Source organism: Dermacentor variabilis, chromosome 1, assembly GCF_050947875.1.
Source record: "Dermacentor variabilis isolate Ectoservices chromosome 1, ASM5094787v1, whole genome shotgun sequence".
Taxonomy (NCBI): domain Eukaryota; kingdom Metazoa; phylum Arthropoda; class Arachnida; order Ixodida; family Ixodidae; genus Dermacentor; species Dermacentor variabilis.
In genome coordinates, this window is record NC_134568.1 from 209543216 (window position 1) to 209571080 (window position 27865).

The 27865-nt window shown below is 44.6% G+C and overlaps 1 protein-coding gene across 2 annotated transcripts in view; it reads left to right on the forward strand.

Moving 5' to 3' along the window:
- The first annotated feature begins 257 nt into the window (after window positions 1-257).
- Window positions 258-27865, forward strand: part of Tg (Transglutaminase) — a 46776-nt gene continuing 19168 nt past the window's right edge. Inside the window, exons 1-9 of one of the 2 annotated variants that reach the window (XM_075703965.1) lie at window positions 258-569; window positions 15236-15448; window positions 18169-18302; window positions 21890-22028; window positions 22600-22718; window positions 22941-23051; window positions 23647-23821; window positions 24875-25013; window positions 26889-26998. In XM_075703965.1, the coding sequence (XP_075560080.1) occupies window positions 521-569; window positions 15236-15448; window positions 18169-18302; window positions 21890-22028; window positions 22600-22718; window positions 22941-23051; window positions 23647-23821; window positions 24875-25013; window positions 26889-26998 (1189 nt within the window). In that variant the 5' untranslated portion in view covers window positions 258-520. The remainder of the gene's footprint in view (window positions 570-15235; window positions 15449-18168; window positions 18303-21889; window positions 22029-22599; window positions 22719-22940; window positions 23052-23646; window positions 23822-24874; window positions 25014-26888; window positions 26999-27865) is intronic. The other variant, XM_075703964.1, reaches the window with a different exon arrangement.

Below are 27865 nucleotides of genomic sequence, written 5' to 3' on the forward strand. Positions count from 1 at the left end.
AGAAAAGAAAGACAAGCTAAGAGCAACAACCGAACAGGTGAAACAGGTAACAAGCCTGTTTCACGCGATGGTTCCTCCCATCCGGAGAAGCGCTTACAGTAAATACACACTGCAGGCCGTAAGCACAGCTCTTCCTATCAAAACAGTGCACAAAGGCCTTATTGCGGTGCGCTGCTGCTCTGCGCAGCACGAACGCCGTTGTTGCGCCTGACAAGCGATGCATCATTGCCAGGCAGAGGCTGACCGGCGGTCTGGGCCTCGAGCACTGTTACACGGGCGACTCTGGCGCTAGTCCGCCGCTGTCTGAGCGCAGAGCTGCAAGCCACTCCTCGACGCCCGTTCGCAAAGACCAGCCGCCGCCGCCCACCGCAGCACCCCGCAAGGTGCCGATCGCGCGTTCGCACTTGCGTCCTCGCCGTAGCCGCAGAGGAGCCGCCGTTAAGGGAAACTGTTTCCGTTTCTTCTGCGCGCCGGAGAGCTTGCGTATTCTTCGCATCGGGGAGAACGCCGAGCCTAAGAGATGGGGGATGTGAGCAGCCGACTTCAGGGCAACGACGACGATGGGCAGCGTGAGTAGCAAACCATTTCGCATCGGTGGGGGGGGAGTAACCGGACGCGAGGCCCTCTGCGACGCAATCGTTTTATGGAAAGCATGCCGCGGAGATCGATGAACACAAGCTGCAGGCAAAATCAGTGTTTTTCAGGACACACTCATTTTGTCGACTGCAGTGGCATATGGGACTATCAATTCTCGTGTTACTGCAATGCGGCCATTCCCAAATATTTCTAAACAGTTAACAAATTTATGACAGGCAATGTGGGGTGTTACTATCGTAAGTTTCGCCCCTTAAATAAGGTTTACTCAGTACTCCTCAATTTTTCTTCAATTTTTCTTCAGTCCATGGATGACAGACGTCGCCATTTCTGTGACGCCATTTCTTCAAAAGCATGACAAAAAATAAATGTTATTGTCATTACTACCACTAACGACATTAGTAAGGCTTATCAGTATTGCAAGTCTTGAGCTCCCGTTTCAATGCTTACACGTGTAACTCCCCTGTCCAGTCCCCTTTCCTTCCTTTCAAAGAGGTCGTACATATTCCGCCCGACATGAATAATGAGAAGGGGCAGGAAAGAAAACAACGGGCAAGTGTTCGTACCTGCGTCTTGGCCTTCGTTTTCTTTCTGCGCCTCTTTCTTTTTTTCGATGCACTTGATTTTTTTTCTTTCTTCTTTGCGACTTATATTATTTTTTGAACTTCCTTTCTGTCCCCAAGAGTGTCGCGAAATAAGTGAACGGCCCTTAACTACTGGCCGCTGCATCGCACTTATACGAAATAATAATTTTTGTTGATCATTCTGCTCTCTTGCTGCAATTATTACTTAATACTTTCAGCATACCGATTCCCATCAATCAGAAATCGCATTCGGGAACTCCTTGAGCAGCAAAATTAAGGCGAGACATGTTCGTTTCTTCGTAAGGTACCACTATTCCGTGATCATGCCTATAATGTATCCAGAAAAGTGCGCACAATGCGAAAAAGTGAGAGACCTGGTCGGCTCGGATCTCATATGGTGATGACAGCACCCCGGCAATCGGCCGTGCAAACAATCGTGGTAACCACTGATGGCCACTGAGAGTGGTAGATCTTTCAGGGAAGAGGAAAAAGGGTGTTGTTTGCTACAGGTTTGCAAATAGCGTCTGTAATTGCGTTGTATTTGATGTTTTAGGGTACAGCAGTCTATATAAATCTCTATTTATAGTATATAAAATACATATGTCGCCTCTTGCCGCTTTCTAGTCATTTCGAACTCCGTGTATCGCTGGCTGGTTCATTCTAGTTTTAGAATAGGGGCCCCAAACGTTTTTGGGCCCCAAAGAAATAGAGTCGAAGCTACTGCGCATGCGCGAGACACAAACTGCGTTTGGGTTTTGCATCGGGCACGTTATTTCGCCGATTTAGCGGGATCCCTAAAACCTGCCCCAAAAGCTTTGCGTCAACAAACATGGCGGCACCCATCGAAGCGACGGCTCTAACGTAGCACCAAACAGGGCTCGATTCATAGTAACGTATGAAGTTCGTAAGCTAGGAGAAGTGACTGCGGTTATCGCTTTCTCTCAAATAACGTTTGTAATAAATATCGATTCATTAAACGTCGCTGATTCCGAATTAGATTGTCAATTTCATGGCTCGAAGGCCTAACACGGCTTCACTTGGCTGGTGAAGGCATGTTAATTTGGTTACTCAAAACAACGCGCAACACATTGTTTGCTGCTAATATAGTAACGTCTAAATTATAATGAAAGGCGAAAACACGAAAGGCAAAATTACTCTTCTTATCATGAAATAGCATATTTTATTTAATTATATATAATAGCTTTTTTTGATGCCGAAGTGGCGCTGCAAGCACAAGACGCTATCCGCAAACGCAAAGCCCTATTCTAAAACTCTTCACTCGTGCGTGTCCCAACTCTAACACCCGCAAAGCTCTTTCGGGTCCCAAACTTGTGGGCCCCCTATTCTAAAACTCTCTATTAATGTGCTGCTTACAGTTTGCACAACCCTAAGCTTCTCTCACTCTTGCTTCTTTACTTATGCTTTTTTTTCCTTCCTTTTTGCTGTTTGACCAGAGTACGATGGATAATGCAGCCCAGGTGTGGTGGTTCTATTTGGGTAGAAAACTACGGACATACGCTCGCGTCTCAGGCACAAGAAGTAGAGAACGCCTGTTTCCTGCTACGGCCTTTATCGCAATGCTCGATTTTGACAATGCGATACGCCCTGCCGTATCCTTCGTCCTCGCCGGTGTGTAGTAGTATAGAATAGCAGGGACCACGCAGAATTCGTGGCAGCTTAAAATATTAAACTGCGTTTTTAATGCGCGTTTGTTTTGAGTTGATTAATGGGTCACGCGTACTATTATACCCATTCAGTGCGAAATGTCAAGCAGAAAATTTCAGAACACCATTTACTGAGACGTGCTTTGCTTCGTGAATTATGTCAGCATTTTCGGTGAAAGGACTGCAGTAAATGCGAAGAAATTCACCTAGCTGGCAATGACTACCTGTTTTGTTATTGGTGTTAAACTCAAGGGTGGTTAGCAAATTTTAATAAGTAGAATACAGGCGTCAGTACTGTTCAGTGCCATCACGCACAACGTCTATTAGTGCAGAATATGTAGCGAACGTAGATAGTCGATTACTTTTCTGAAAATGATGTTGCTCGTATTGTTTTGCTACGAATTCCGACCTTCGCACCGGGTTCAAGCATGCACGGAGATGACTGTGCTTACAACACACACTACAGAGGTGAATCGATGAGTTCATTCTCCCAAAAGGAATTTCGCAAAGCAGTACTGAGTATTGAAATTGGTAGCATATCGTTTCATTATTACTGCTTTGAATTGAAGAAGAATTTGAATTGCTGCATTACGTTGCTTTAATTGATCGCTTTATCTGCTAAAAGTCAAAGCGTTGATGTTAGGATTGTCAAAAAAAAAAAGGAATCCACGAGTTATGCATTACATGATGTCATGCACAATTCAACCATTGAGTATCGAGGTTTGTTGTGACACTGCAGCAGAACTTTTCATTCATGTAACTTATTTACATTATTATTTTTTCATAAGTTTTCTATATAGAAGATAAATAGTTATCAAGGGGAAACGCCAGGAAGCAAGCGAAGAAAAGGTTAAAATGTTTGTCCAGTGCCAGGTACAAAACGCTTTCGCAACACTTCAACCTGTCGAGATGCTTACGAACTCAGGCTTGGCTATTCGATATGCATATGTGGCAGACTTGAAGGAAGAATGCAGCGCGCTGCCTTGAAGCTTCTTTCTTTGCTTCCTATGAAGAGACAGAGAAAGAGATGCTCGATATAATTAAAAGCTGGTGATGTTTGCCTGGCTGATAGCATGGCATGCTACTTCAGGTGTTCTTTCCTAGGCATGTGCTGCATCAGATGAAGATTTTCCCTCAAGGAACATCTATTATCATGAAAGAAGCATTCATTTTTGAAGAAAAAAAACCTGTTCCACCAAGAACGCGATCATCGATTAATGTATTCCATGTTAAAACAACTGATGATTTTCTTGTGGGGGAAACTTCGAGAGCACAAATGAGCTCTTTAAAAATCCGTGGAGGCATAGATTCATGGTTAATAGAAAAGAAGATGCTTTTCGTCTGACAAACAGAGTGGTAACATTAAGTACAATGTCACCTCAGTAAACTTTGTCATTAGATCAGTGGGATAGCAGTTCATCGAGGCGCATGCGCTTTAGAATCTCTAAGCCACTGCTTTGTTCAATAGAAACTTCATCACAGTGAGTCAGCCACAGGTAACTGCCGTCCCATTTCACTCCCCAGCGTATGCGCTAAAATCATGGAACATGTCATCTACTCTCATGTTGCTAACTTCCTAACTTCAGTGAAGTTCTTTCGACCTAATCAACATGGCTCCCGCAAAGATCACTCACGCGAAACGCAGTTAGCTTTATTTATTCATGATATTCATTTAAACCTCGACTGTAACATTCAAATTGACGCCCTGTTGTTAGATTTCGAAAAGGCGTTCGATAAGGTTCCACATTCTCGTCTTTTTATAAAATTATCACGCCTAAACATCCACCGGCTTGTTCTTAACTGGATCCAGTGTTTTTTTTAACTAACCGAAAACAGTTTGTATATGCTAACAACCTTGCATCTTCCGTTTCCTCCGTTCTGTCAGGTGTACCTCAGGGCACTGTTCTTAGGCCGTTCCTATTTTTAATCTAATAACCTGCCATTCACATTAACCTCTGTAATACGTCTTTTCGCTGATGATTGTGTCCTGTACCACCCTATCAATAACGACGTTGACGTCTCTTCCCTTCAGGAGGATCTCTTTCATATTCAAGAGTGGTGTGCTACATGGCTCGGGTCCCTGTACATTAGTAAGACAGTACCCATTTCATTCCATCGTCGACCTAAGTACACCCCCCCCCCCCCCCTGCCTACAAGATTAATAACTGCACTACATCTACCACCAACTCCTTCAAGTACTTAAGAATTCACCTCTCCAAAGATTTGCCTTGGACAAATCACACATAATTAATTCAGCTAACAAAAGTATTGGTTATCATCGCCGTAATCTCTCCATGGCACAACCACCAGTCAAATCAATTGCCTATAAAACGCTCGTGCGACCAAAATTTGAATATGCATGTGCTATCTTTGACCCTTACCAAAACTTATCTCCCTAAAGCCATTGAATTTGTTCAGAACCATGCTGCTAGATTTATTCTTTAAGATCACTCATATCACACTAGCGTTTCACACCGACATCTAAACTAGACCTATCGCTTCTTGCCTCTCGTCGTCGCATCTCTCGCCTATGCCTCTATCACAGGTGTTTTTTTTTATTCCATACCACGTGACGGCCAGCTGATCCAGCTGGCTCATCGTGTTCGTCGAACAGGCCATCTGAACTCGCTGATCCCGCCACGAGCCCGCACCACTACGATCCTGCAGTCAATCTTGGTCAGAGCTGCCCGAGACTGGAATGGCCTTCCGAGACAAACTACACTCATCCGCGACGCAGCGCGCTCTAGATCTGCCATCGAGTGTTCCGACTCATCTTTGTGATGTCATCATCATCATTCCCGCCTTTTACGTGCACACCCCTCATATATTGTCCTATTGGGACCTTTGAGGTATCAATAAACAACGATGAACAACAATAACTATGATGAATAGCGTGTGCTATTCCAATTGACTGGTCTCGGAACTTAAACCACTTGCACCAACAGTCAAGCGATGATCGCGGCCCTTGAGGTTAACATTAAACAATTACTGCTATCTGTGGCAATTACCGTTCTCAATAAATGTTCTGTCAAGAGTTACGCAACTTCCCTTCCAATGCTTTCATCTTCCCCGCCAATGAAGCTACCTTAGGAAATATTGTGCCTTAGCTTACAGAATGTTTACTTAACTCATTTTGAAACTCATCCTTTCTCTTCAACGTATATTATTGAACATAATTATTCCCTCAGATAATTATTCTCCCCGCATCTTACTGCATACGCATACTTACTGCATACGACGTCGCAGTTCTTTTTTCGGAAGGAGCTTAAATTAAACAATAGTCTGTATAAGTTAAGCAAAGATTCGCCTCCGCAAATTTTGCTAGACTTTTACTATCAGATCAATTAAATAGATAGTTTTCCTTGCCATTCGCAGAATTTTCGAGCTGGGATGGATATTATATTGAGCTATTCTGCAATTGAACTATACTTATCCATTTTTGTGCCAAGAAAAAAAAAAAGCATTTTGAGGAAATTCATACAATTGTTCTCGTCACAACCGTTCTAAGAAAAAAAATCGCTTGATTGTCAAAGTGCACCAGAAAACAGAAAGGAAGGTAGTTTCTTGTTATCACCCGAATTGCTTAAAGCTCACTATTTTGTGGTATTCTTTGTGAAAAATTCACGATTTAGAATTTAAACGTTTTTATCGAAGAAAGAGTGTTCAGATATCGGGCAAATTATTTACACTATCTGCCCTTCACGGGGAAATACTTTGTTCCCTGCGCACAAAAGTGGAGTTTCTCGTTTCGTCACTGATTTTCTGACCAAGCTAGGTATTATGAAATCCTGCTAGGGTCCTGCACTGAATCGTCCAACGACCATGATCTTCTGAGCTCTGGCTTTCAGCCAAGGTGCTTGTAGCATCAAATTTTCATGATAGTTGCGAGGCCTCGAATATTGCGTGAAAGATAGGACACTGATATTTAGGTTAGAAATAATCCACCATGAAATGAATGACCAGCACAAAGGTTTATTTCTCTGCTAACATGCGTACGTATAATACAGAGTAATCCGCTGGTAACGGCACTTATGCTACACGGAACCACAGTAGTTATAATCTGGTATTGCTATATCTGTACATTGTACAACCATTAGAATTGCCACTTCGAAAAATTCGAACGAAGACAGTGGACACCGCGTTCGTGATGCCAGCAGTGCGCCATGGTAAAGGGATATTTCTTTTAATAGGGCTCACCCTACGGTTACGTGTTAGAAGTTGTGCTGCAGCATCGAATATACCAAGTAGTGAAAATTATACTGCAACAAAATGAAACTTTCACCTCAGGTACTATGCGTAAATGGCATTACAAGAGTTTATGAGTGAAATCAAAGCTGCGGAATCTATACTTGGCGTTTCTTGATGACTGATTTGTGCATCACATTTAGTCGACCACACATACACTGAAGTGAGTCCGTTGGATAACATGTATGAAATCTCTCTTGACATTGGAGAGCAAACTTAACAGATCGTGAATGACGACAACATCGAAGAAGAGCATCATTGTTTTGCAGAATCTAAGCATTTTTATTTTACTTGTGGCCAGATCCTTTTCGTTCGAAAACAGGCCCGAGATAGCGTAACACCCACCGCGGTGGCTTAGCGTCTACGGTGTTGCGCTGCTAAGCACGAGGTCACGGGATCAAATTCCGGCCATGGCGGCCGCAGTTCGATGGGGGCGAAATGCAAAAACGTCCGTGGTCCCGTGCAACGGGGGCACATTAAAGATCCCTTGGTGGTCAAAACTAATCCGGGGTCCACCACTACGGGATTCCTCATAATAAAATCGTGGTTTTGGCATGCAAAACTCCAGAACTCATTCATTCATAATGTAACGATTCTATTAGAATTCTTTTCCTTTTCGGGCGGTGGCCCGCTGAGTTTATCACTAGGATCGGCCACAAGTGAAATGAGCGTTCAACAAAGGAATAGAGTCGAGTGAAAAGAATTGTTGCATTATACCGGCCCAGCTTTTACTTAGTGATAATTGAATCGTTGCATTCTTTACTCGATTGTAAACGCGTAGCTAGCTATAAGTGGTACTTTTTGCACGGAGTGGATGCAAAATGATACAGCGATAATGTCACCGTTCGTTATTAGCAAAATATATCATTGTTTTATTTGTAGATTATCACATCTTTACGGTGCTAGCTGACACCCCATTACTACTATAGCTACACACATAACCATGCAACTCCTACAATCTATGCTATGCCGGAAGGAACATCTGCGTAGGGCTATTCGACAGCCAGTCAACCGCCAAGTGCTATGGTCCTCGGCCAGACCTAGCTTAATAGGTTCATAAGTTGAACCGACGCTAGTTGCAATTTCCTCCTTAGTCGACAACTTGGCAGCAAAGAGAAAGGAGAAAAATTAAAATAACAGTGAGTCCGAACGCGTGCTCAAGGCCACGGAACAAGGGCTCTGTCGCGCAGACATACGAGCGCTGGCCATTTGCGTCCCGCCATTGTTCCATCACCGACACTGCGGCGACGTTGGCAGTCGAGGCAGACTATTTTCTCCCCTTTGTTTCGCCTGCACCTGTTCTGCGAGCTCCGCTTACGCGATCCTGTGCTTTCGATTCGCAGCGAACCTTGTATCGTTGAGGTGACGTCGTTTATGCTTCAAGACGCGACACCATATTCTGTGTATAATGTCGTGAAGGGCGTCATATGAAGGGCAATGGTCGCTACAACGTTACGCGCACGCATTCACCTGTCCACCGAAGCGGTTGATTACTGCGCTTACTTTTTTTATTGAAGCGACAATACGAAAGGAGACTTAACCACCCTAGAGTGAAGGGACGGCTACTCAATTTCACTCGAGCAGACATATAACGCGAGTTATAAATGGGCAGGAAAAGAAGGAGAAACAATGAAACAAGAAAATGCGAGGGCACCTAAGCACTACTTATGAGTTGTGAATGCGAAAACATTAATGTCCAACTGAACGCCGCTGAGCGGTCCTTCGAGTTTCGTGCTGCGAAAAATGTTTTCGAGTTTTGCTGCGGGGTATGTTACCGAGTTTTGCGATTAAATTGGTGCGGGTTATTATTTTTGTACAGTTTTTACGTTGGTATGTTGGCTATAGACTGGAATCATTTGGACGATATTGCTGAGAAATCGAGGACGCCGCATGCCACCGACGCACTGCGCGACGAGAGACCGAGGAAGCAGCATCGGCCATCATGGCCGCGGCAGGAGCGCGCAGCAGCTAAGCCCAGTGGGGATTGAGAGAGATACGGACCTCGCGCCTGCTTCCGAAAGCAAGACGGCGGCATCGGCACGCGCGCGCCAAGCGACTGCCTCGCCGACGACAACCCGTCTCGTCCAGCGGCGTCACGTCGCCGTATCTGCTCCGTCGAGGCGCGCTCATGACGTGGCGCGTCGCAGCCAATGGGAATTTAGGCGCTGCTTCGCTGCTACAGACGCCGGGTTTTTTCGGTCAATGGGCTAATGGATGCTTTCGCATCAAAAATAAAAATGCCCATGCACACAACGCGCGCTATAGTTCACATGAACGCTGGCTCACTATCAGTACAGGAAGTGTTGATGTGGCCCGAAATGGGTGTGTTCAGCAAACGTGATATACATAGGCGCGCCTACAGATATGACTGCCTAGCTGTCTAGGCAGAGACGCCTTGTGGAAAATTGGGATATGCAAGGAAAAAAACATTATGTGGGTCACACACCATGCGGAATACACGTTATGCGAAGAACTGTTAATGATTAGACAGACACTATACAACTTGTTTCATTGAAGACTTTAAGTTATACTTAAAGATAGTCGTTTTGAAATAAAAAGACGGTTCCATCGGAGAAAGGCCGTCAGTGGTGGCGACCACGGGGTGACGGTAATACATGTTATTTAGTCGCTAATGTCGCAAAAAAAATCATATATTAACTTCTAAACTTTTCGTTTCAGGGGGCTCAATAAAATCTGGAAGTTGAAGCGAGCTCTCCGTACGAGGCTTTTAAATTTTTGAACCTGAAAATATAGGATTACCCGCGGAACTGCGGCACGACTACTTCCGGCTATAAGCGTGCGCGAAACTGAAACAGCGCCGCTGCAGCGAGAGCAAAGTAGCGCCCCTAGAGGCGAAATTCTGATTACGTCACCAAGCAGCGGGCAGCCAACGGGCTGCTGGTGACGTAAGCCGAACGCTTCCTCGAGGGCCGCGGCTTTGCGCTCGCTGCAGCCACGCAGTTTTGGTCTCGCGCATTCTCATAGCCGAAATTCGTCGTGTCACCTTTCCGCGTGTAATCGCATTTTATTGCGATAGCAATTATATGGACACTTCAGGCGCATTTCTCGCGTCGGCGCCGGCGTCGGCGTGAGGTTCCGTATAAAGTACAAGGACGATAAAATCGTCGCCGCGCGCCGTATGCTATAAGCGCGAGTGAAAGCGTGCGAGGGTGAGCCGGCGATCGCGTGTCAATCTCGCGCACGCACGCACGGAAGCGAGGAGGACGCGCGCCGCCTTCCGTCGCGCGCAAGGCTTCGGGAAGAGGGCACGAAAGGGGTGCGTGTTCTACTGCGGGCGGCCCGGGCGGCCGCGCGCGTCCGCTCCAGCCGCTGCATCTTGAAAGCCACCTGCGACGGGTACAGAGCCAGCGCTGCGCTGTGTTTTCGGGACTTACGATGCGAGCGGCTGCCCGAAGGTCAATTCGCTCGCTGCTGCTGCCGCCTTTACTCACTGCAGCGTTTTGACAGCGAGTTTACGCGGTCATCGAGTGAGATGTGTTTGTTTGCTCGTGCGCGCGTGATACCATGCTTGTTCATTTAGTTAGTATGCCTATGTTCACAAATTTATACGGCTGATAAAACTACTATCCTTACTTCGTATAGCCAGCGGTCCACTAATTTGCTATCTCAATTTGCATCGCCTTTCGCGCGAAGCTGCGACTTTTTGGATCGGTGACCGTGCGACTTAATGGTGCCACCAAAGCTTTGCAAATAAGTCTGCTTCCGATAGAATAAGTCTGCTTCCCGCTGCTTGGTGGCGTAATCAGAATATCGCCTCGAGGGGTGCGAATTAGCGCTCGCTGCAGCCACGCATGTTTGGTTTCGCGCACTCTTATAGCCACAGTGCCACAGTTCCGCGGGTAATCCCATTTTCCCAGATTCAAAAGTAGATATGGCTTGTACAGAGAGCTCGGGTCAATTTACCCAATTACAATATGAGTCCACTGAAAGTAAATGTTTAAAAGTTATTATATATTTATTTAATTAGCGAAGAATTACCACGTGTCGCTAGTGGAAGCGCGCGCGGCATCGCAGGGTCCTCAGAAGGCGACATAGCACACAGGAGCTGCCGGCGAAGTGCAGGATGGACGGAAATAATGTTCCTCATTGAAATAACGAAGGAATTGAAGAGGTTAAAGCGCGCTGCCACTGCTAGTACGAACGTTCTAAACCGTGCGAATCGCCCATTACACTGCGTACGCATTAATACATGCATGCCATTTGCACCGGCGTCTTGTAAGAAACTTGAAAACAATTAAGAGCACAGCTTTTAGTTCTCTGGTTTCGATGTAGTACATGGGCCGAGTAGCTTCGAAAGAGTCAAACGCCCAGGCTGATCGAGAACGTTAAGAGGAAGCTTTAGCTCGGGAGCTCCTTCTGAATACATGGAAAAGGAGAAATAGTTTTTCTTAGCAACCATCCAACCGATTTTGATGTGGTATGTTGGATTTAAGAGAAGTAAAAATTTGATGACAGTAAGAAGCGAAACTTTGATTTAGGTATTCCAATTTTTTACAGAAGTTGCTAAAAATTGCGATATTACAAAAAAAATTAAATATCTTCTTAAGAACTCTCTAACTCACCAATAAAAACGATATCCCATTTCTGTACAGTAAATGTAACAACAAATCTAAAGCGGACAAAATTGGTGCATTATCATGGCTCTGAAATATTCCACTCATTTGTGAGTAGGACATTTACAAAACCCTCGTAAACATTATAACCGTGGGCCCCATAACGTAAAACTATTCCAATTTGTTTTATTCCAATCTCCTGACGTCAAATTTACGCAACCACCGACGCAAACATCGGGCGGTGACCCACAGCGTTGTCTGAACAGCCCAGTCGAGCGCTCTCCTCGTTTATAGGAGGCCACTTTTGTTTGCTTTCAAACCGAATAACATTGCCTACATTGAGCGCTTTTTCTTTTCCAATTGGCTAACAAGAGGCGAGTAGCGCGCTCAAGTGCAAATGCATTCGATGGGGCCGAGCCAGAGCAGTGAAAATCAATAACCGGATGAAGAGGGTGGTGCTGGCTTAGATCGCGGCGGCGTGCAACGGAAGGTTAAGAATGCTGCTCAAACGGATCCTCAGCAAATAATAGTTGGCAGAGCGAGGTCGTAAACGTACCTAAAGCGCTCGATAACGTTATACTGTTACGCAGAAAGTTTTCTTATACGCAAATAAATTCATGCTCTCCGGCATGTGCGAGTAGCCAGTGCCTGAGTGATCGGCGGGCCGCCATCTTCTATTCCTTTCGAAACGGGGCAGTCTCCGGCTATTCAGAGAAAAAAATGAGTCTTTTTCGGTATGTTAATGCATCTTTAACGCCTACGTGTCATTTTGACGCTGTGAGGTTTCGGGGTCGTGTGAGGTCACATGACGAACAGGCGAAGTGGGCGCAGCCCAGAAACTTCTCACCAATAGCAGAGGGCTAATGGCGAAAACGCGTCGAATCAGAAATAATTTTTTTGCTCGGTATATTCATGCATAATCAGTCTGTACACGTCGTATCAGATGGGGTGCTGTCGCGGTTTTCGTGAAGTTGCGTGACAGACAGGCGAAGTGGCAGTGGCACGAAAATTTTTTGGCCAATCTTGGAGGGCTGATGGCAGGATCGGAATAGAAAAGTTTGGAATAGCTTTGTGTTATAGCGCCCAATATCACGTAAGCTGTAAATTCAAATATGAAAGTTTTCCAGTTCAGATGTTTAAACAGATTGAAGCTGCGATATCTGTTTTTGGTGCAGATTTGCCTATATGCAAAGTTCGTGCTTAACTTTTGTAATATATTAGAGGTCCTATAGAAGGAATAATTAGGAGTCCGTAATAGTCACCTCCTTTTGTGGTTCTTCGTGTACATCTAGCGGCTAGAAGAATTGCCGCCAACTGTATTGTCGTCGCCGAGAATAGTAACCTCATGCATATCAAGCATAATACAAGTTGCGTTGAGCCTTTCTTTAAATCTTTTGTGTAAGTACGATTGAATTCTTGGTAACAATCAAAAGTTCGCGTGATGACCGTTGCTTTACCGCCAATGCAGAGGAGTTGATTTTCTTTCTAAGACGTTTGACTGCTGTTTCTATCGCCGAAGCTTAGCAAAATGGAGAGGGGGGCCGGGGGGGGGGGGTGTTAGTGCTTGTCTAGGTGCAATTAGGCCAATGTTGAGAGGCCTGGTAAGAACTGTTGAAGTGAATGGATCATACATGTACTGGTACGGTTATCAATTCGCGAAAGAAGCGTGCCACACACACACACACACGCACACGCACGCACGCGCACGCACACACACACAAACACACACACACACACGTACAAGCACGCACACACGCAAGCACGCGCACACGCACGCGCACACACACACACGCCTATCAAAGCCACTAACAAAAGCTAACAAAAGCCACTTGGAAATGAAGAACCGCAAAAAATAATAGCACTCGAATATAATCGTTCCAGATACCCGCCGTGGTTGCTTCGTGGTTTAGGGGTTGCGCTTTTAAGCACGGCTCGCGGGATGAAATCCCGGTCCCGGCGGCCGCATTTCGATGGGAGTGAAATGCAAAAACACCCGTGTGTTTAGATTTAGGCGTCCGTTGAAGAACCCCAGGTGGTCGAAATTAATCTGTCCCACTATGGCGTGCCTCATAATCAGATCGTGGTTTCTGCATGTAAAACCCCACAATTTAATTAACCCGTACCGACGCTCAGAACGAGCGTCCAGAAGTGTCGCGAGCGTGCTGAGCGACTGCAAGCTTTGTGTGTTTGCAAGCACTCAACCAAACTTTAGCCAGAAAGCGGCACCGTAGATATAAGCTTTTGTTTTAGCATTTTTTACAATTGATCATACGCTACTTGTTGTATATTCAAGTAGAGTTAGTAAATCGGACGGAAGTATGCACTCCTGGCAACAGAGCCGAACTTACGTCAAGAAGAAGACCACTCACAGCACGTAATTTTAATAAAATTCACACAGTAAAGCAAGCCTGTAGCTTTTAGGAGCGAGTGTGGAGATTTCAGTGCCAGAACATCTCTTCACCGTCGTCGTCGTAGTAGTCGTCGTCATCATTATCACTTATTGTCCTCCCACCCCCTGTAAGTGAGGGGGCAGGACAATCATCAGTAATAAAGAATGGTCATTTGTACGATCTGTAAAAAAAAAAATTGTGCCCGGGGAAAAGAAACGAGTAATATGCGTATAAGAGAAACAAAGTAACACATGCAATACTAAGAACACAATTAGGCACTGAAGGCACTTTTGTGCTTTCTCAGAACGTCTGGTTTGCAAGAGCGGCTTTAACTCAAGTACTGTCCGTACACGTATCTACACCTTCTCTCTTACTTCTCTCTCTTCCCTTCTCCATTCTCCCAGCGTAGGGTAGCCAACCAGACCCTTGACTGGTTAACATCCCTGCCTTCCTATATTCCTCTCTCTCTCTCTCTCTCTCTGATAGCCCCCCCCCCTCTAAGGGTTAAGTTGGTTTCTGGGAGAGCACTCTCATAAGGAAGAGAAACGGCTTATTAGCAAAATGAAAGCACTGCCCCCGTCCGCCTCAGAAGAAAAAAAGAAGGAAAGTTAGGATTAAGTTGAAGACACGCCCCGACATAAGGCTATGTCTACTTCGGAACATGAACCAGCTCTTCCGCACAAAGCAGTGACCGCATTTCCTATCTATCCCTTTCTGGGGTGACACTTTCCTTGTGCTGCAACTTTGTAAAGTGATACTTGACGAATAGAATTGGTGGGCGGGCAAACATCAGCCCGCGTTGTGCTGCCAAGCTGCCCACCTTCTATAAGATTAATTGACAATAACAACAACAGATGCGTAGTCAGAGCAGCAGATATCCATCGGTACAAAGAAAGTGCTGGATGTTGCGTCACGAGAACGTGAAGCTATCGCTGAAAGCGATCGAGACAACCTCCTGGAAGAATGGGTATACTTCGTAAAAACAAGGTAACCTAAAATTATCAAAGAACAATTTGAAAGATTTCGAATTTTAAACGCATTGGCACGACTATGACTTTTCTTTCTCTTTGCTCTGTACGAAACTCAAAGCAAGAACACATGCGACAAAATTGATGTTGCTTACTGAGGTTGCTTAAGCACTTCAACATTGAGTACGCCATTATTTTTTTTACACTTCTATGCAGCCGGAAACCCAAACGAAGTGGTCCGGGTGCGCGCCGTGGACATGTACGTGACGTACAACGCGGAGAACCACTTCACGAGGGGATTCGCCCGGACTAAATCACAAAAACCAGCCCCCGTGTTTCGGCGGGGGCAGTCTTTCACAATGGTGATCACCTTGAACAGAGCCTTCAACCAGGAGACCGACTCGTTGTCCCTCTTCTTTGGAATAGAAGGTACGTCATACGAAGAAGGAAGAAGAGTAGGTGGCATTACGGGCATAAATAAAAGATATAGTTCCTCTTTCTCCCGCTTTTCACGGCACAAATGCTGTGCTTTAGACTTGTCTACTTACTTGCTTGCCTCTCAAAACTAATTGCAGCGTAAGTGCTCTGTCGAAAAACGAAAACACAACAACGAATTCTCAGACAGAGAAAATGTAGAAAGTAACTCCTAATACATTGGCATAATTGAGGTGCTGCGTTATTTGGTGTCGCTAAGCAAACAACTGTGCTTGCATCACCGAACGCACTAAAACACGTACGCCTTTGGTGCAATGCACAAATAATCAGATTATTTGTCTAGTTTTTCTGCCTTGTAGCCCTCGCTAGCTTCGCATTTGTATCTTTGGTGAAAACGAAAACATCTAGCGTGTTCGTTATTAAAGATACTGTTGTAACTCTGCACTTGCCTTGTTCCGGTGCATAAAAAGTTTTTTTTTCTTTGGCAAAAGCCCTGTGACGCTGCTAAATGCAAGTACAGTTGGTCGCAATAATATTATTCATTGACTAAAAAAGAAAAGCAAATCCAGGTGGCCTGCAAAAGAGAACTCCTGGATTTTCGAAGTGTTTGCACCAAGCGAGAAATTTGTCCATCCTCTACCACTTGTGCTTAGCGTCAGCACCTTACTGAAGTGCTTACTAAGGCACCACAAAGTTCTCTTTCAGTTTTGAAACCTTAAAGTTGTGCAGAATCTATTATTAAGTATTAAGTTATTAACTTTCTGTATTAATGTATTGGGCTGGTGTACATTTGCACACGTCTGGTCTGTAAAACCGCTGTCATGTACGTGCAAGTGCTTTGCAACTGCTTTTCGCCTGAGGGACCCCAACTGCTTTTGGAAATAAAGGATTGATTGATTGATTGATTGATTGATTGATTGATTGATTGATTGATTGATTAAAACTTCAAGCCACAATATTCAACTAACGTCAGAGCGATTAGAGCCTTCGGACTCCGTTTCAGGATAGGACAGCTGTAATAATGAAGCAGCGAAGGTAAAAGTAAACTACTGCAGTTTAGTAACTTCCACTTTTAATTGCTGCAAAGAAAAGCTATCACTAGTTCAAAGTCACACTGCAGTGCTCAAAAACAGGGCCAGTATTCCACCCCCCCCCCTTTTTTTTTCGCAATAGTGTTTTCTAATTGACTGGCGTTGGTAGGCAGTGGTGGTGATTATAGTCATTCCCACTGGTAAACGCGATGAAGTGACTGTCGCCTTTTTGCTATTGTTTAATAACCACGACAAAAAGGAAAGGTTGGCTGTATAAAGAGAGCCTGCGAACACAAATCATAGCTAAAATTAAAACCATACGCGACAAAAACTACCCCGTAAATGAAGTTATCAATAAGCTAAAAGAAAAGTGGGGCTTGTATTCAAACACACGCAAAAAAAACTTTCTACCGCTTGAGCTTTTTGTAAGATAAGTAGCCAACTAGTCATGATATCGGGCATATTATTAGCGAAGTCGGCCGGCGAATGGCAAATAGCTCTTACGAACGAAAAGCTCTGTGAATGCGGTATCAGGAGCTGAATTCAAACTGCAGTGTGAAGCTGTCCCTCTACCCTCTCCTACACCTCATCAAGAGAGGACAATCTTATTAACATCGGAGTGCTACACCAGCTTCTTCGTTCGTACTTTGATCGTCCCCAAATAACCCAATTTCCCAGGATTCGTATTCACAAAGACATCTTACATTAGAATTGTTCGTAAGAGCAACGCCAGCAAATCCTCATGTTTGGCCTATTATTAGCGAACGCGGCCCACCAGTAGCAAAGAACCCTTACGAACGAAAGGCGATGTGAATTCGGTCCTAGTTCTGGGACCAAATTCACAAATATCTTTATGCATAAGAACTACTTGCCATCGGCCGGCTGCTTTCGCTATTAATATGCTTGCTATTCATATTGACTGGAACCTTTCATAATGGCGCATTATAGCCTGCACGGCTGCTGCGCCATTAAAATCCCAAATCATCATCAACCTTTCATAACAACTGTTTAAGCGTTACAAACAGCTTTGTGAAGCCTGGACCCGTATTTACAAAAAGGTGCTTACGCTAGAACTGTTCGTAAGAACGGGTGCCATTCAATCATGATGTCGGACGTGCTATTAGCGAATGCGGCTGGCCGGCAAGCAGCACTTACGAACGAAAATATTTTTGAATTCAGCTCCTAGGCCTGTATTCACAAAAAGCTCTTATGGCAGAATCATTCGTGAGAGAAAATTTCCGCCAATTCTGATAATGGACATATTATTCGCGAAGGCGGCTATCCGAAGGCAAAGAACGTTTACGAACAAAAATATTTGTGAAGTCGCCCCCTGGGTCAGAATTTACTAAGGTTTTTGTTCCTAATACCTTTTTTCTGATTGGTCGGCGGTCTTCGCTAATATTGTGTTCACTGTCCCTGTTGGATTATTTTTGTTCTTGTGAACTTTACAAGCCATAAAAGCTTTTTGAAAATGTGTAACCCTGGTTTGTTATTCGCCTTGTGTAACCCAAATAACAAGCAGACATTTCTTCTGGTGAAATACTGTCCTCTTGCTGTTCAAAGTAAGCATAGGCTGCCATAATGTCCACGTACGTGTTATTGTCTTTTTAGGCAGTGAGCGTTTGCATAAGATAGTCTGGAATGCCCCCTAACATGACTGCACACTACATCCTTCCTGTATAGGCGAGAACCGCACAACCTACACAAAGGAGACGGTCGCCATGGTCCCCGTGGATTTCAGAAGCACAGAGGCTTTGTCGTCCGGCACCTGGAGTGCTGTTGTGAGAAAATCGGAGGATAAGGCCCTACTTGTCGAGGTACTGGAAGAAAAAGCAACTCTTTACTGATTTACCGGCTTTCTTTTTAGTCACTTTTGAGCTAGAGAATCAGGATGATCAGGGTATTTGGGCCCAACAAGCGAATCACTGTCCGTGAAAAAATGCCCGAAGCAGCGTTGCATGGCCTGGCTAAGATAGCCAAAGTGAAGCGAAATATTTCACCTAAAAAATATGTTCGATAACCTGGGCCCATATTCACAAAATGCTCTTACGCTAGAATTGCTCGTAAGAGCAAATTTCATCCAATCCTGATGCTCGACATATTATTAGCGAGGGCAGGTAGCCAATGGCAAAGAGCATTTACGAACGAAAAGCTTTGTAAATTGGACCCCGGACTCTTTCTAAATTAAATATTTCCTACGAGATATTTGCATGAACGTTTTGAGAGATTGCTGAATTCGTTAAGCGTTCCAAGAATTATTTTTTTAAAAGTGGGCCGCCATGACATAAAGATTCTATTCCAATTCTTTTTCTTTACACGCTTCGTCAGAGGTCTGAGCAGATCGTGAATCCCCCCCCTCCCCCTCCCGCCTCCCGAGTGAAGGAAATCCTAACATAACACCGGCTCTGCTCACCACTATATTGATTACAACCTTGCTCTGTGCAATGAAGGTTGATCTTCGCAATTTTGACTAAAGTTCAAGAGAGACACAGAGAGAGCGAGAGAGAAATGCAAATGAGAGAAAGGCAGGGTGGTTAACAAGAGTTCAAACCTCCAGTTTGCTACCCTGCACTAGGGGAAGGGAAAGGGGAAGTAAAGACGGGAAGAAGAGCGTGACAAAAATAAAAGCGTGAAAAAATGTGCGAAGGGACGGAATGGGATCATTATAGTCTTTCCAATAGGCCATTGTCACGTAAAAAGGTCAGCAAAGCCTTGAGCAACTTTCGCTGCGATGACAGTTCATGTCGGCATTCCAATACTGACTGTTCTGAAAGTGGCCTGTTGTCAAGGCGTGCCAACGCGGTCGCTAGTGACAGCCGGTGTGCGCTGTATCGAGGACAGTGGCATAAAGTTCAAGCATGCGCAAATACTTTTTTTTAAGTTCAAGCATTTACAAAAAGTATTTGCGCATGACAAAAGTTCATTAAGGCAAGAATCTCATACAATTGTCATAATAAACAAGTCGTTAGCGCTAACAAGCACTTAAAGCGCGACAACTGACTGTAGGGTTTTTCAAGCTACACCGCAGAAACATCCCCAAATCGGTTTGTCATAAGCCCCATAGCACTAACATTACTAACGTCAGCGATCAAGAACAACTAATCAACCTGTTTTAGTCATTTTTCTATTGTAGTAACTCATGGTAAATAGAAATTATTATTTTTTTAAATCTGTGACAATGACTTGTAACGATAAAAAGCCTTTACGTTATTCATACAATACTGACGGCCACAACATTGGTAAAGTCGATGGATTCAAATACCTTGAAATGGAGTCACGGTGACTTCGGATCTTAAATGACACAGACACATAGAACTTATATGTTCAGAGAGAGAGAGACAAAACCCTATTAAATCTTGCTGAGGTACAGCGCAGGCTGGGGTGTCTAAAACCAATGTTGAAATACGCAAGAAAGGGCTGCAAACTGACAGCTTACAAATCCTTAGTTAGGCCTGTGCTAGAATACGCCGCAAATGATTGGTCTTCCCACGGCAAAGGCACACGTACGAATGCATTTGTACTTTGTATATGATGGTGAATGGGGCCATCGGAAGCTTTATTATTAGAGAGAGAGAGAGAGAGAGAGGAATATATATTGGTCCTCCAGCGGGATACTCTGTTTACGTGGAAAGGGAAGAGGGGAGAAATAGAGGACTAAGGAGCAGTGATGAGGACATGCAGTATTATTCCGAGGGCCCGTCCACAGCCTCAAATATAGGCCTGCGTTAACTAAATATTCTAAGAGAGCCTTGAGGGCTCGCTTTCTAGATATGTCCCGTCGAAGACCCAGTAACACTTTTTATCTGAACGTGTCCCGTTGTTAATTGGCGCTAACGAAGAGCTTAATCCCTACCGTCCACAGTCATATTGTGGATAAGCCGCAAGTATACGTGCTCCATACTGTCTCGGGTACTTTGCATGTATCACATTCTGGTGAGTCCGCACGTCGGATGCGATGCAAACTGTTTCGTTAACACAACGCCTATTCTGCCCCCTGACACGATACGCATAACACCCTACTGACGGTGCTGCTGCGTTTAAAATTACGGGAAGCTAGTGTTTATTTACAAATGAGGTGGCATAGTTGAGGCAATGCATGTGCAGGCAATGCATGAGTGAAAAGCTCCAGAAACGGTGGTGAACCTCAACGAAAAACCGTTATTTATTTCTCTCTGCTTCGCTCCGGAGTTTTAAAAAAATCATACCTTTGCGTTTCGATACCCTGGAGCAACGTAATTAATTATTTCCTATGTTCGCGTGCAATTGAGGCTCTATAGCGTAATTACTGGGTTGGCAGCTATCCAATAAAGAAAAGAGAACTTTTCTCTCAATATTCCTTTAAGAAGGAAGAATTATTATCTGCGTAAAAGCACAGACATCCATCGACAGACTAGGCAAGGTGTCTGACAAGCATTCAAAGCTATTTTTTGCTGGATCAATGTGAATGAGCTCGTTACTAAAACTGTTCTCCCTATCGTATTTTTTATTTAGAAGATCCGAGCCGGTTTCGAGTGATAAGTGACGCATGTAGAGGCTGCCTCTCTGAGCAACAAACGATATATATGCAGCAGCATCACCACCAGCTTAATCTAGATGAAGTAATATGTCACCGGAAGTTTTCTACCCACAAAGTGACACTGATGTAACTTTCGCATAATTTGCTTCAATGTACTCTATTTATTGGGTAAAATTGGACCTTTTTTTACGGTTTTTAGCCCTGGGAAAGACCTAGAAAAAACAAATTTTCCCCAACATTTGTTATTCTTTTCCAAGTCCTCAGATCCCTGTTCCCAGCTTCGCTTGGCGCGCCTTGTGGTCTAGCTCCATGCTTCCTATATACCGTCACCGTCACCGAACGTTGCTACTTTAGTGCGTGTGTGACCAAACCCGACGGGGCTGGTTCGTGCGGTGGCGCTACTGGGGCTACAAAAAGTGTGAGCGAAGGTTCTGTTGTTTTCTATGTACTAAAGACCATTGCAGTTAGCTGTAGTCAGGCCCACCGCGACAAGGTCGGCCTTGAGAAATGAGGTACGTGTGAGCGGCTCAACTCGTGAGCGTGAATGTCTTGTATACGCAAGCTGAGGAAGGCCGGTGTAATGTAAGAATATCTTTCGCCTGCTTTTTTTCTTATTCCGACCTAAAGTTTGATACGCTAGGGGAGCTCAGTGTGCGTCATGCATGCTCTGTTCTTTATCTGTCAATCCTTGCATCTCCTTCCCTATGTACAGGGTAGTCACTTGCAGTTCAATTGGTTAACGTCCCTGCCCTTCTTTGCTAGTCTTCTCCTTCTCCCTCGTTGAATATGTTCATGGGATATCGTGTTGCATTTTCGATGCGCACTTGATGAGAATGGCCCGAAGTACCTTGAGACGCAACAGCCCTGTCACCTCTTTTTCTTCTCCAGGTTATGACCCCATCGACGTGCATCGTTGGATCGTGGATTATGGATGTCGACACCAAGATGCGTAACGTCGTGGAATCCGTGGGGGCCCGTTTTACTTATCCGGACCCTATATTCATACTCTTCAACCCGTGGAACAAAGGTGTTACATGGCTTAGAGTGACACGTTCCTCTGAAGGACGATGTTACACATCTCCAGCTGGACAAGTTAGACCCCTTAGCACATAGCCTGCAAACAAATTGTTAACAAAGCTCCATCTTGTCGAAAATATAGTATTCTACGCATGTCAGTTAGCTTTATGAGACACCAGTCATAACAATGCTCTCTACCAGCAGTAAAATAACACCGCCTTAACGCAGTTGTTAGTACGTGCTAGGAATTCATATCTAAGCCTCATACATAACGTGACTTGTCAACTTTGCGTAAGAACTGGTTATATCGCGTGTCTGAGAAGTGCGCCACTTTAACACCATGCATCCACAGGAATGCTATAAAAATATAGCACTCAGTATTAGCAGTGCCTTCGAAGACATATCGCAAGTTTTCACTTTAACTTTTAATGAGCAGCAGTACATCCCCTCGAAAGAAAGTAAGTGAATGATATTTCAGGCACACAAAATGCTGCAAGGGATTCAGTACAAAACGTTACACGATAAAAGACGTAAAACAAGCTTTGCGTCTGTGTAGTTTATTTTTTTTGCTTTATATGCAGATGACTCTGTGTACATGGACAACGCCGAAGCAAGGTTCGAGTACGTGCTCGCTCACAGCGGCATCATCTGGCGTGGAACCTACAATAACATGAAGCCAAGCCCTTGGAAATACGGCCATGTGAGTGCGCGCTACGGCAAGAGATAAGTGTCTGCTCGTCCAAAATTTTTATATCAGTCAGCAAACTCAACCCTCTTCGGAATAATACAGAAACGGGTACCAAAATAAATTGAGATCAGTCCTCACTTTTCCCGCGTCAGCAACTATTGAAACAATACTTGAGAGGTTTTAAAAACCCCGGCGTAATCACACAGCTCTAACAATGCTCGTTGCTTATTGCAGTTCGAAGAGAATGTCCTGGACTGCTGCCTTTATTTACTGAGACGCGTCGGCAGCCTTCCTTTGCAAGCGTGTGGAAATCCTGTACTTGTTGCTCGCCACATTTCTGCCGTGGTGAGTATTTTTGTCTATTCATTAAGTTTTGAATACTGTCCGACCCAAAAATATGTAGAATGAAAAGAGCTGTTATTTGACTAGTTTTTTAACCTTTTGACCTATGTTTTTAATATTTTTGGCTTAATTAGAATGCGAGGTTCTCAGATCATCTGCAGTGTAACCGCATTTACGAACCGATGCATAACTACACCGGCGAAACTGCCAAGTAATAGGATACGTAAGACTTCGGTATTTTGCCATTTTTTCAGACACCACAGAGGCTCGTTATCCATGGCGTCTTGCTGATGAATACGATGTCGTACGTTTGATTTTGAGTGTAACCTGTTGCTCACTGATATGAAAGAAATTAGAACATGCCTGTAAGCAGGAATTACTCTTTTCATCCTACTGTTCAACGTACCACTGTGGCGTCCCTCATGAACCATTAAGACGTTTTGAGGTGAAAATATTGGCGTGACAGTTGCTTTAGTTTAAGTGCGAATATGAGAGGCCTAAGCTGGTGTAAGAATGCTAGCCCTCAAAGTTTCGTCGCCGGTACCAATTGAACCGCATCATGCGTGATGGAAAACACTCAAACCACCCGCTGTCGCAGGTGAACTCGTCAGACGACCAGGGTGTACTCGCTGGAAATTGGACCACAAATTTCGCTGGCGGCGTCCCTCCGGTCTCCTGGACAGGCAGCCATCCGATCCTGCAACAGTACTTCAAGACCAAAAAGCCTGTCAAATTTGGACAGTGCTGGGTCTTCGCCGGTGTCACTACCGCGGGTGAGGTGCACATTCTATCTCGCGTAGGCGATGACACAAGTTGTTTGAAGGCACGAATGAGTTGTACACGCAAAAATAAATAATTCATTCGCATCACAAACGAATAGCGCAGACGACGGCCATCGTGTAGAAGGCTTCTGGAATTGACAGACCTCCGTTTATGTACGTTCATCGTGCCATCTAGAGCTATCCAAGAGACTCCCCCCCCATGCCACCGTCCTTCACTATGCTTCACTATGTGAGATCGGGCTCGTTTCTGGGCACCGCCCGCGCGCCAGAGCGTAACCTGCATGTGAAGAAAAAACTGCAACGCGCGTCCGCACCGTTCGAGAGATAGCGCACCTAACAGCAAGAGCCGCCACGCGTATCATTCATGTGGGCATTATGTGGCGCTGCCACACGTAGAAGCACTTTTAGATAGACGAATTTACAAGATTTACGGATTGTCTATTGAGGCAAGGCAAAATTGTTGCCGACGCTGATTGCTTAGAACATGGAACTGTTTACCACCTCCTAGAAACTAGACTCCTGAGCGTGGGAGTCATCAATTGAAATCCGTCGAGTCCGTCCAAGCAGTGGATCATGCTGAAATGTTCCTGTCCCCGCCAGCGGTAATTTGGCGCAGCGGTTTATTTACTTGTTTATTTTTCGCAATTCCTGCCTAATAGCGAAACAGCAAATAAACACAGAGCATACAGAGCAACTGAGTGAGAATTTCTTTAAAGAAAGACTTCCCAGCTGCCTCGAAACAGGAACCCATTCGTGTTTTAGTTGCCCGCGTGCCATGTTATCGATAGCTACATATAAGCCTATTTCTTATACTGCAGCTTGCGTATCAAGCCTTAAGTTCTGTATGAGAATGATACTTTGCAGTGTGCTGTTGTCATGAGAAGACACGATAAAAGGAGCCGCCCACTGATGAATTAAGAACTATATAGTTGTGGATTCTTAACAGCTCTTCCATCGTAAGAGACGCCATCGTGTCAGAAAGTAAAAAGAAAGCAATAATGCAAACCAAATAATTTATAATGTGTATCGTGTTCCTCCGTGCAGTTTGCCGGGCACTCGGCATTCCAGCGAGGACGGTGACCAACTATTACTCGGCGCACGACACTCAGGGTAGCGCGACAGTGGATCAGTTCTACGACGAGAATGCCAAACCCGTGGAGAAACTCAACACCGACTCAATCTGGTGAGAATGCACTCCATTATCTTCAACGGCTTGCATAGCTTTACCGTCTCAAGACGCGGATGTCACTTGCGCAAGGAGCCAGCCACAGTTCGAGTCTTTGTTGCCACGATGACGACAGACACGTAAGAACCAAAGTAATAAAAGTAAAAAAAAATTCTATTACTCTATGTAAGCAAGATCGGAACCGCCAGTAGCCCTAAATAACAAAATTACCGAAAACTATCTCCCGGCAACGTGTGTTTGTTTCCGGAATCAAAAACCTTGTATTTGCGGTCGCGACTGAAGTTAGATAAGTCCGCTCTTGTGTCATATGCCCCCCCCCCCTCCGTTTTCCTGTTAACGATATCCAATGCAGAGATCTCAGCAGATTCGAAATTGAAAGCCAGTTATTATTTTAGCATGGTGTGAGGGAAACTGCGACCTGCAGTGGAGCCTGTAAAAGACAGAACGAAACAGAACTAACGAATAGGTTGTGTCGCATAGGGTATCCTTTCTACAATATGCAAGAATACCATGCTTAAAGTTTTATAAACCGCATCCTGTTCACATATAGGGAGCACAAAACTGGACACTGACATCGTAAGCTCTCGCAATTTATTCGCCTTCAGCAGTTTGCAAAAGTGCTGGAATTCTTGTGCTCCTACCTAAAAATCGACTATAGCCGCAACCAGGTTGCTTCCGCCTTCTCACTCCGATCCAGCGATCTGTCCGACGATTCAAAACGAGCAAAGAATATTGTCATAGTGGCGACGGTGTATTGTTTTTGTGCAAAATGCTGGATTGTATTTCTGCCCATTTAAAAGAGCCAGAAACTATGCCCAGAAGTAGGGGTCATATTCTGTATAGATTATTTTATGTTCCATTCTTTTTTTTGTTCTTCATTGGCTGGCATGGTGCCACGCGTTCATTAGCACTTGCTAGTACTGGTGGCAAAAAAAATCTGAGGAATTGAATTCTGGGGTTTTACGACCCAATACTACGATTTGATTATGAGGCACACCATAGCAGGGACTTCGGATTAATTTTGACCATCTTTAACATGCCCCCAATGCACGGACCACGGGCGTTTTCGCATTTCACCCCCCACGAAATAGGGCCAGCGAGGCCGGGATTCGATCCCGCGACCTCGCGCTTAGCACCGCAACACCACAGCCACTAAACCACCGTGGCGAGTCAGAATCTAAGCAAAAGAATCTTTACACACTACGGGCCCACGGAAGGCTATATCAATTAGGTAAAGAAACATATCTGTTAAACGTTACATAAAAAAACAACGAAAAAGCTGTTTTTGTCACTATGTGCCTTGAGATCAGTGCATATTAAAAGAAGCCAACAAAGACACCAAGGACAGCATAGGGGAAATTACTTGTGCTTACTAATTGAATTAGAGAAATTATAAATTAATGACAATGAAACTGGATGAAAAAACAATTTGCCACATGTGGGGAACGATCCCACGTCTTCACATTACGCGACCCCTCGGTTAAACCCCTTTCTTCTAGATCAGCGCATGTAGTTTATCATGTAAGCAGCAGAAAGCATCATTTATTTTTTAAGGCGCGTGAAGACACGCATTCGGATGCTGTTTTCGCGCAAAAGATATTCGTTGTTTCAAGCCAATGACCAGGCGTCAGAAGGTCAGCGAATTGGTGTCTATCTGACTTCTTCGTGGTTATTGTCTCGATGGAAGTAAATATCTAGAGACTAAACTTGTTTCACGTGCATAAGCAGAAGCTGGCCACTGCCCAGAGCTCAGACACCGAATGGCATGTACGCTCGAACTGAGAACTTTTGTTCCTCTATACACGGGCTTTCTGACTTTCTGTACTCACTTTCTCGTTTAGCTTCATTTATGGTGTTTTGAATGCCGCATAGGAACTTCCACGTATGGAACGAAGTTTGGATGAGGCGACCAGATCTTGGAAAAGCGGATGAATACGACGGTTGGCAGGTCATCGATGCTACACCACAGGAAATGTCCGGAGGTAAACTACGTTCGCGATCCAACATCTTTTAACGCCTCCCTCAAAGCATATTCAGCCATATTTCAAGTGTTTTTCCTGCTAAATATAGTGGTTTTATGAAGCGTTTAGTGGGAAGCAGTGTTATTTTTTGCGGTTTTCAAGTGGTTTCATGTACATATTACATTATGGTGATAGAACAGATAAAGAGTTTTGTAATTTGTTTATACTTGCTGATGCTCCTGGTCTCCCTATTTATAAAAGAAAAATATACTTATGCTAAAATTGTTCGTAGGAGAAAATTCCAACCAATCCTGACGTTGAACATATTTTTAGTGAAAGCAAGAGGCCAATGGCTACGATAGAAAAGCTTTTGTGAATTCACCTCCTGATGTCGGAGATACGGACGCGGTTTAGCAGTGCCCTCTTTCAGTAAGAAGCGCAGTTATAATCGTAATCATAGAAAGATACTTGTTTCTCATCACTTAGCTCCTATGTATGCCCATGTATTCTTTGAACAGGAGCTCCAAAAAATCTCCGCAGTTCAGAAAGTTAAGTAAAGAAGCACTTTCACTCTCTGCTATATTCATAAACGTGTCCTAACGGAAAATTAACTAAATTGTAGATAACTATAATTTAACTAAGGGAACGACCCCCCTTGAATTAAAAGGAAAGAAAGAAAACGATTCAGTATAGAATGGCTACTGGGCGCAAGGATATACCGTGGCGCAGCCTGCCACCAGCGCCTGAATGACGGCTAAAGTTGGATCACCTGCCGGAGCGCCTGCTTCAGCAGCGTCGCGTGCTTTGTTTTACTGCGATAGCAATTACATGGACACTCCAGGTGCATTTCTGCTGTCGGCGTCAGCGTCGCCGTGACGTTCCGTATAA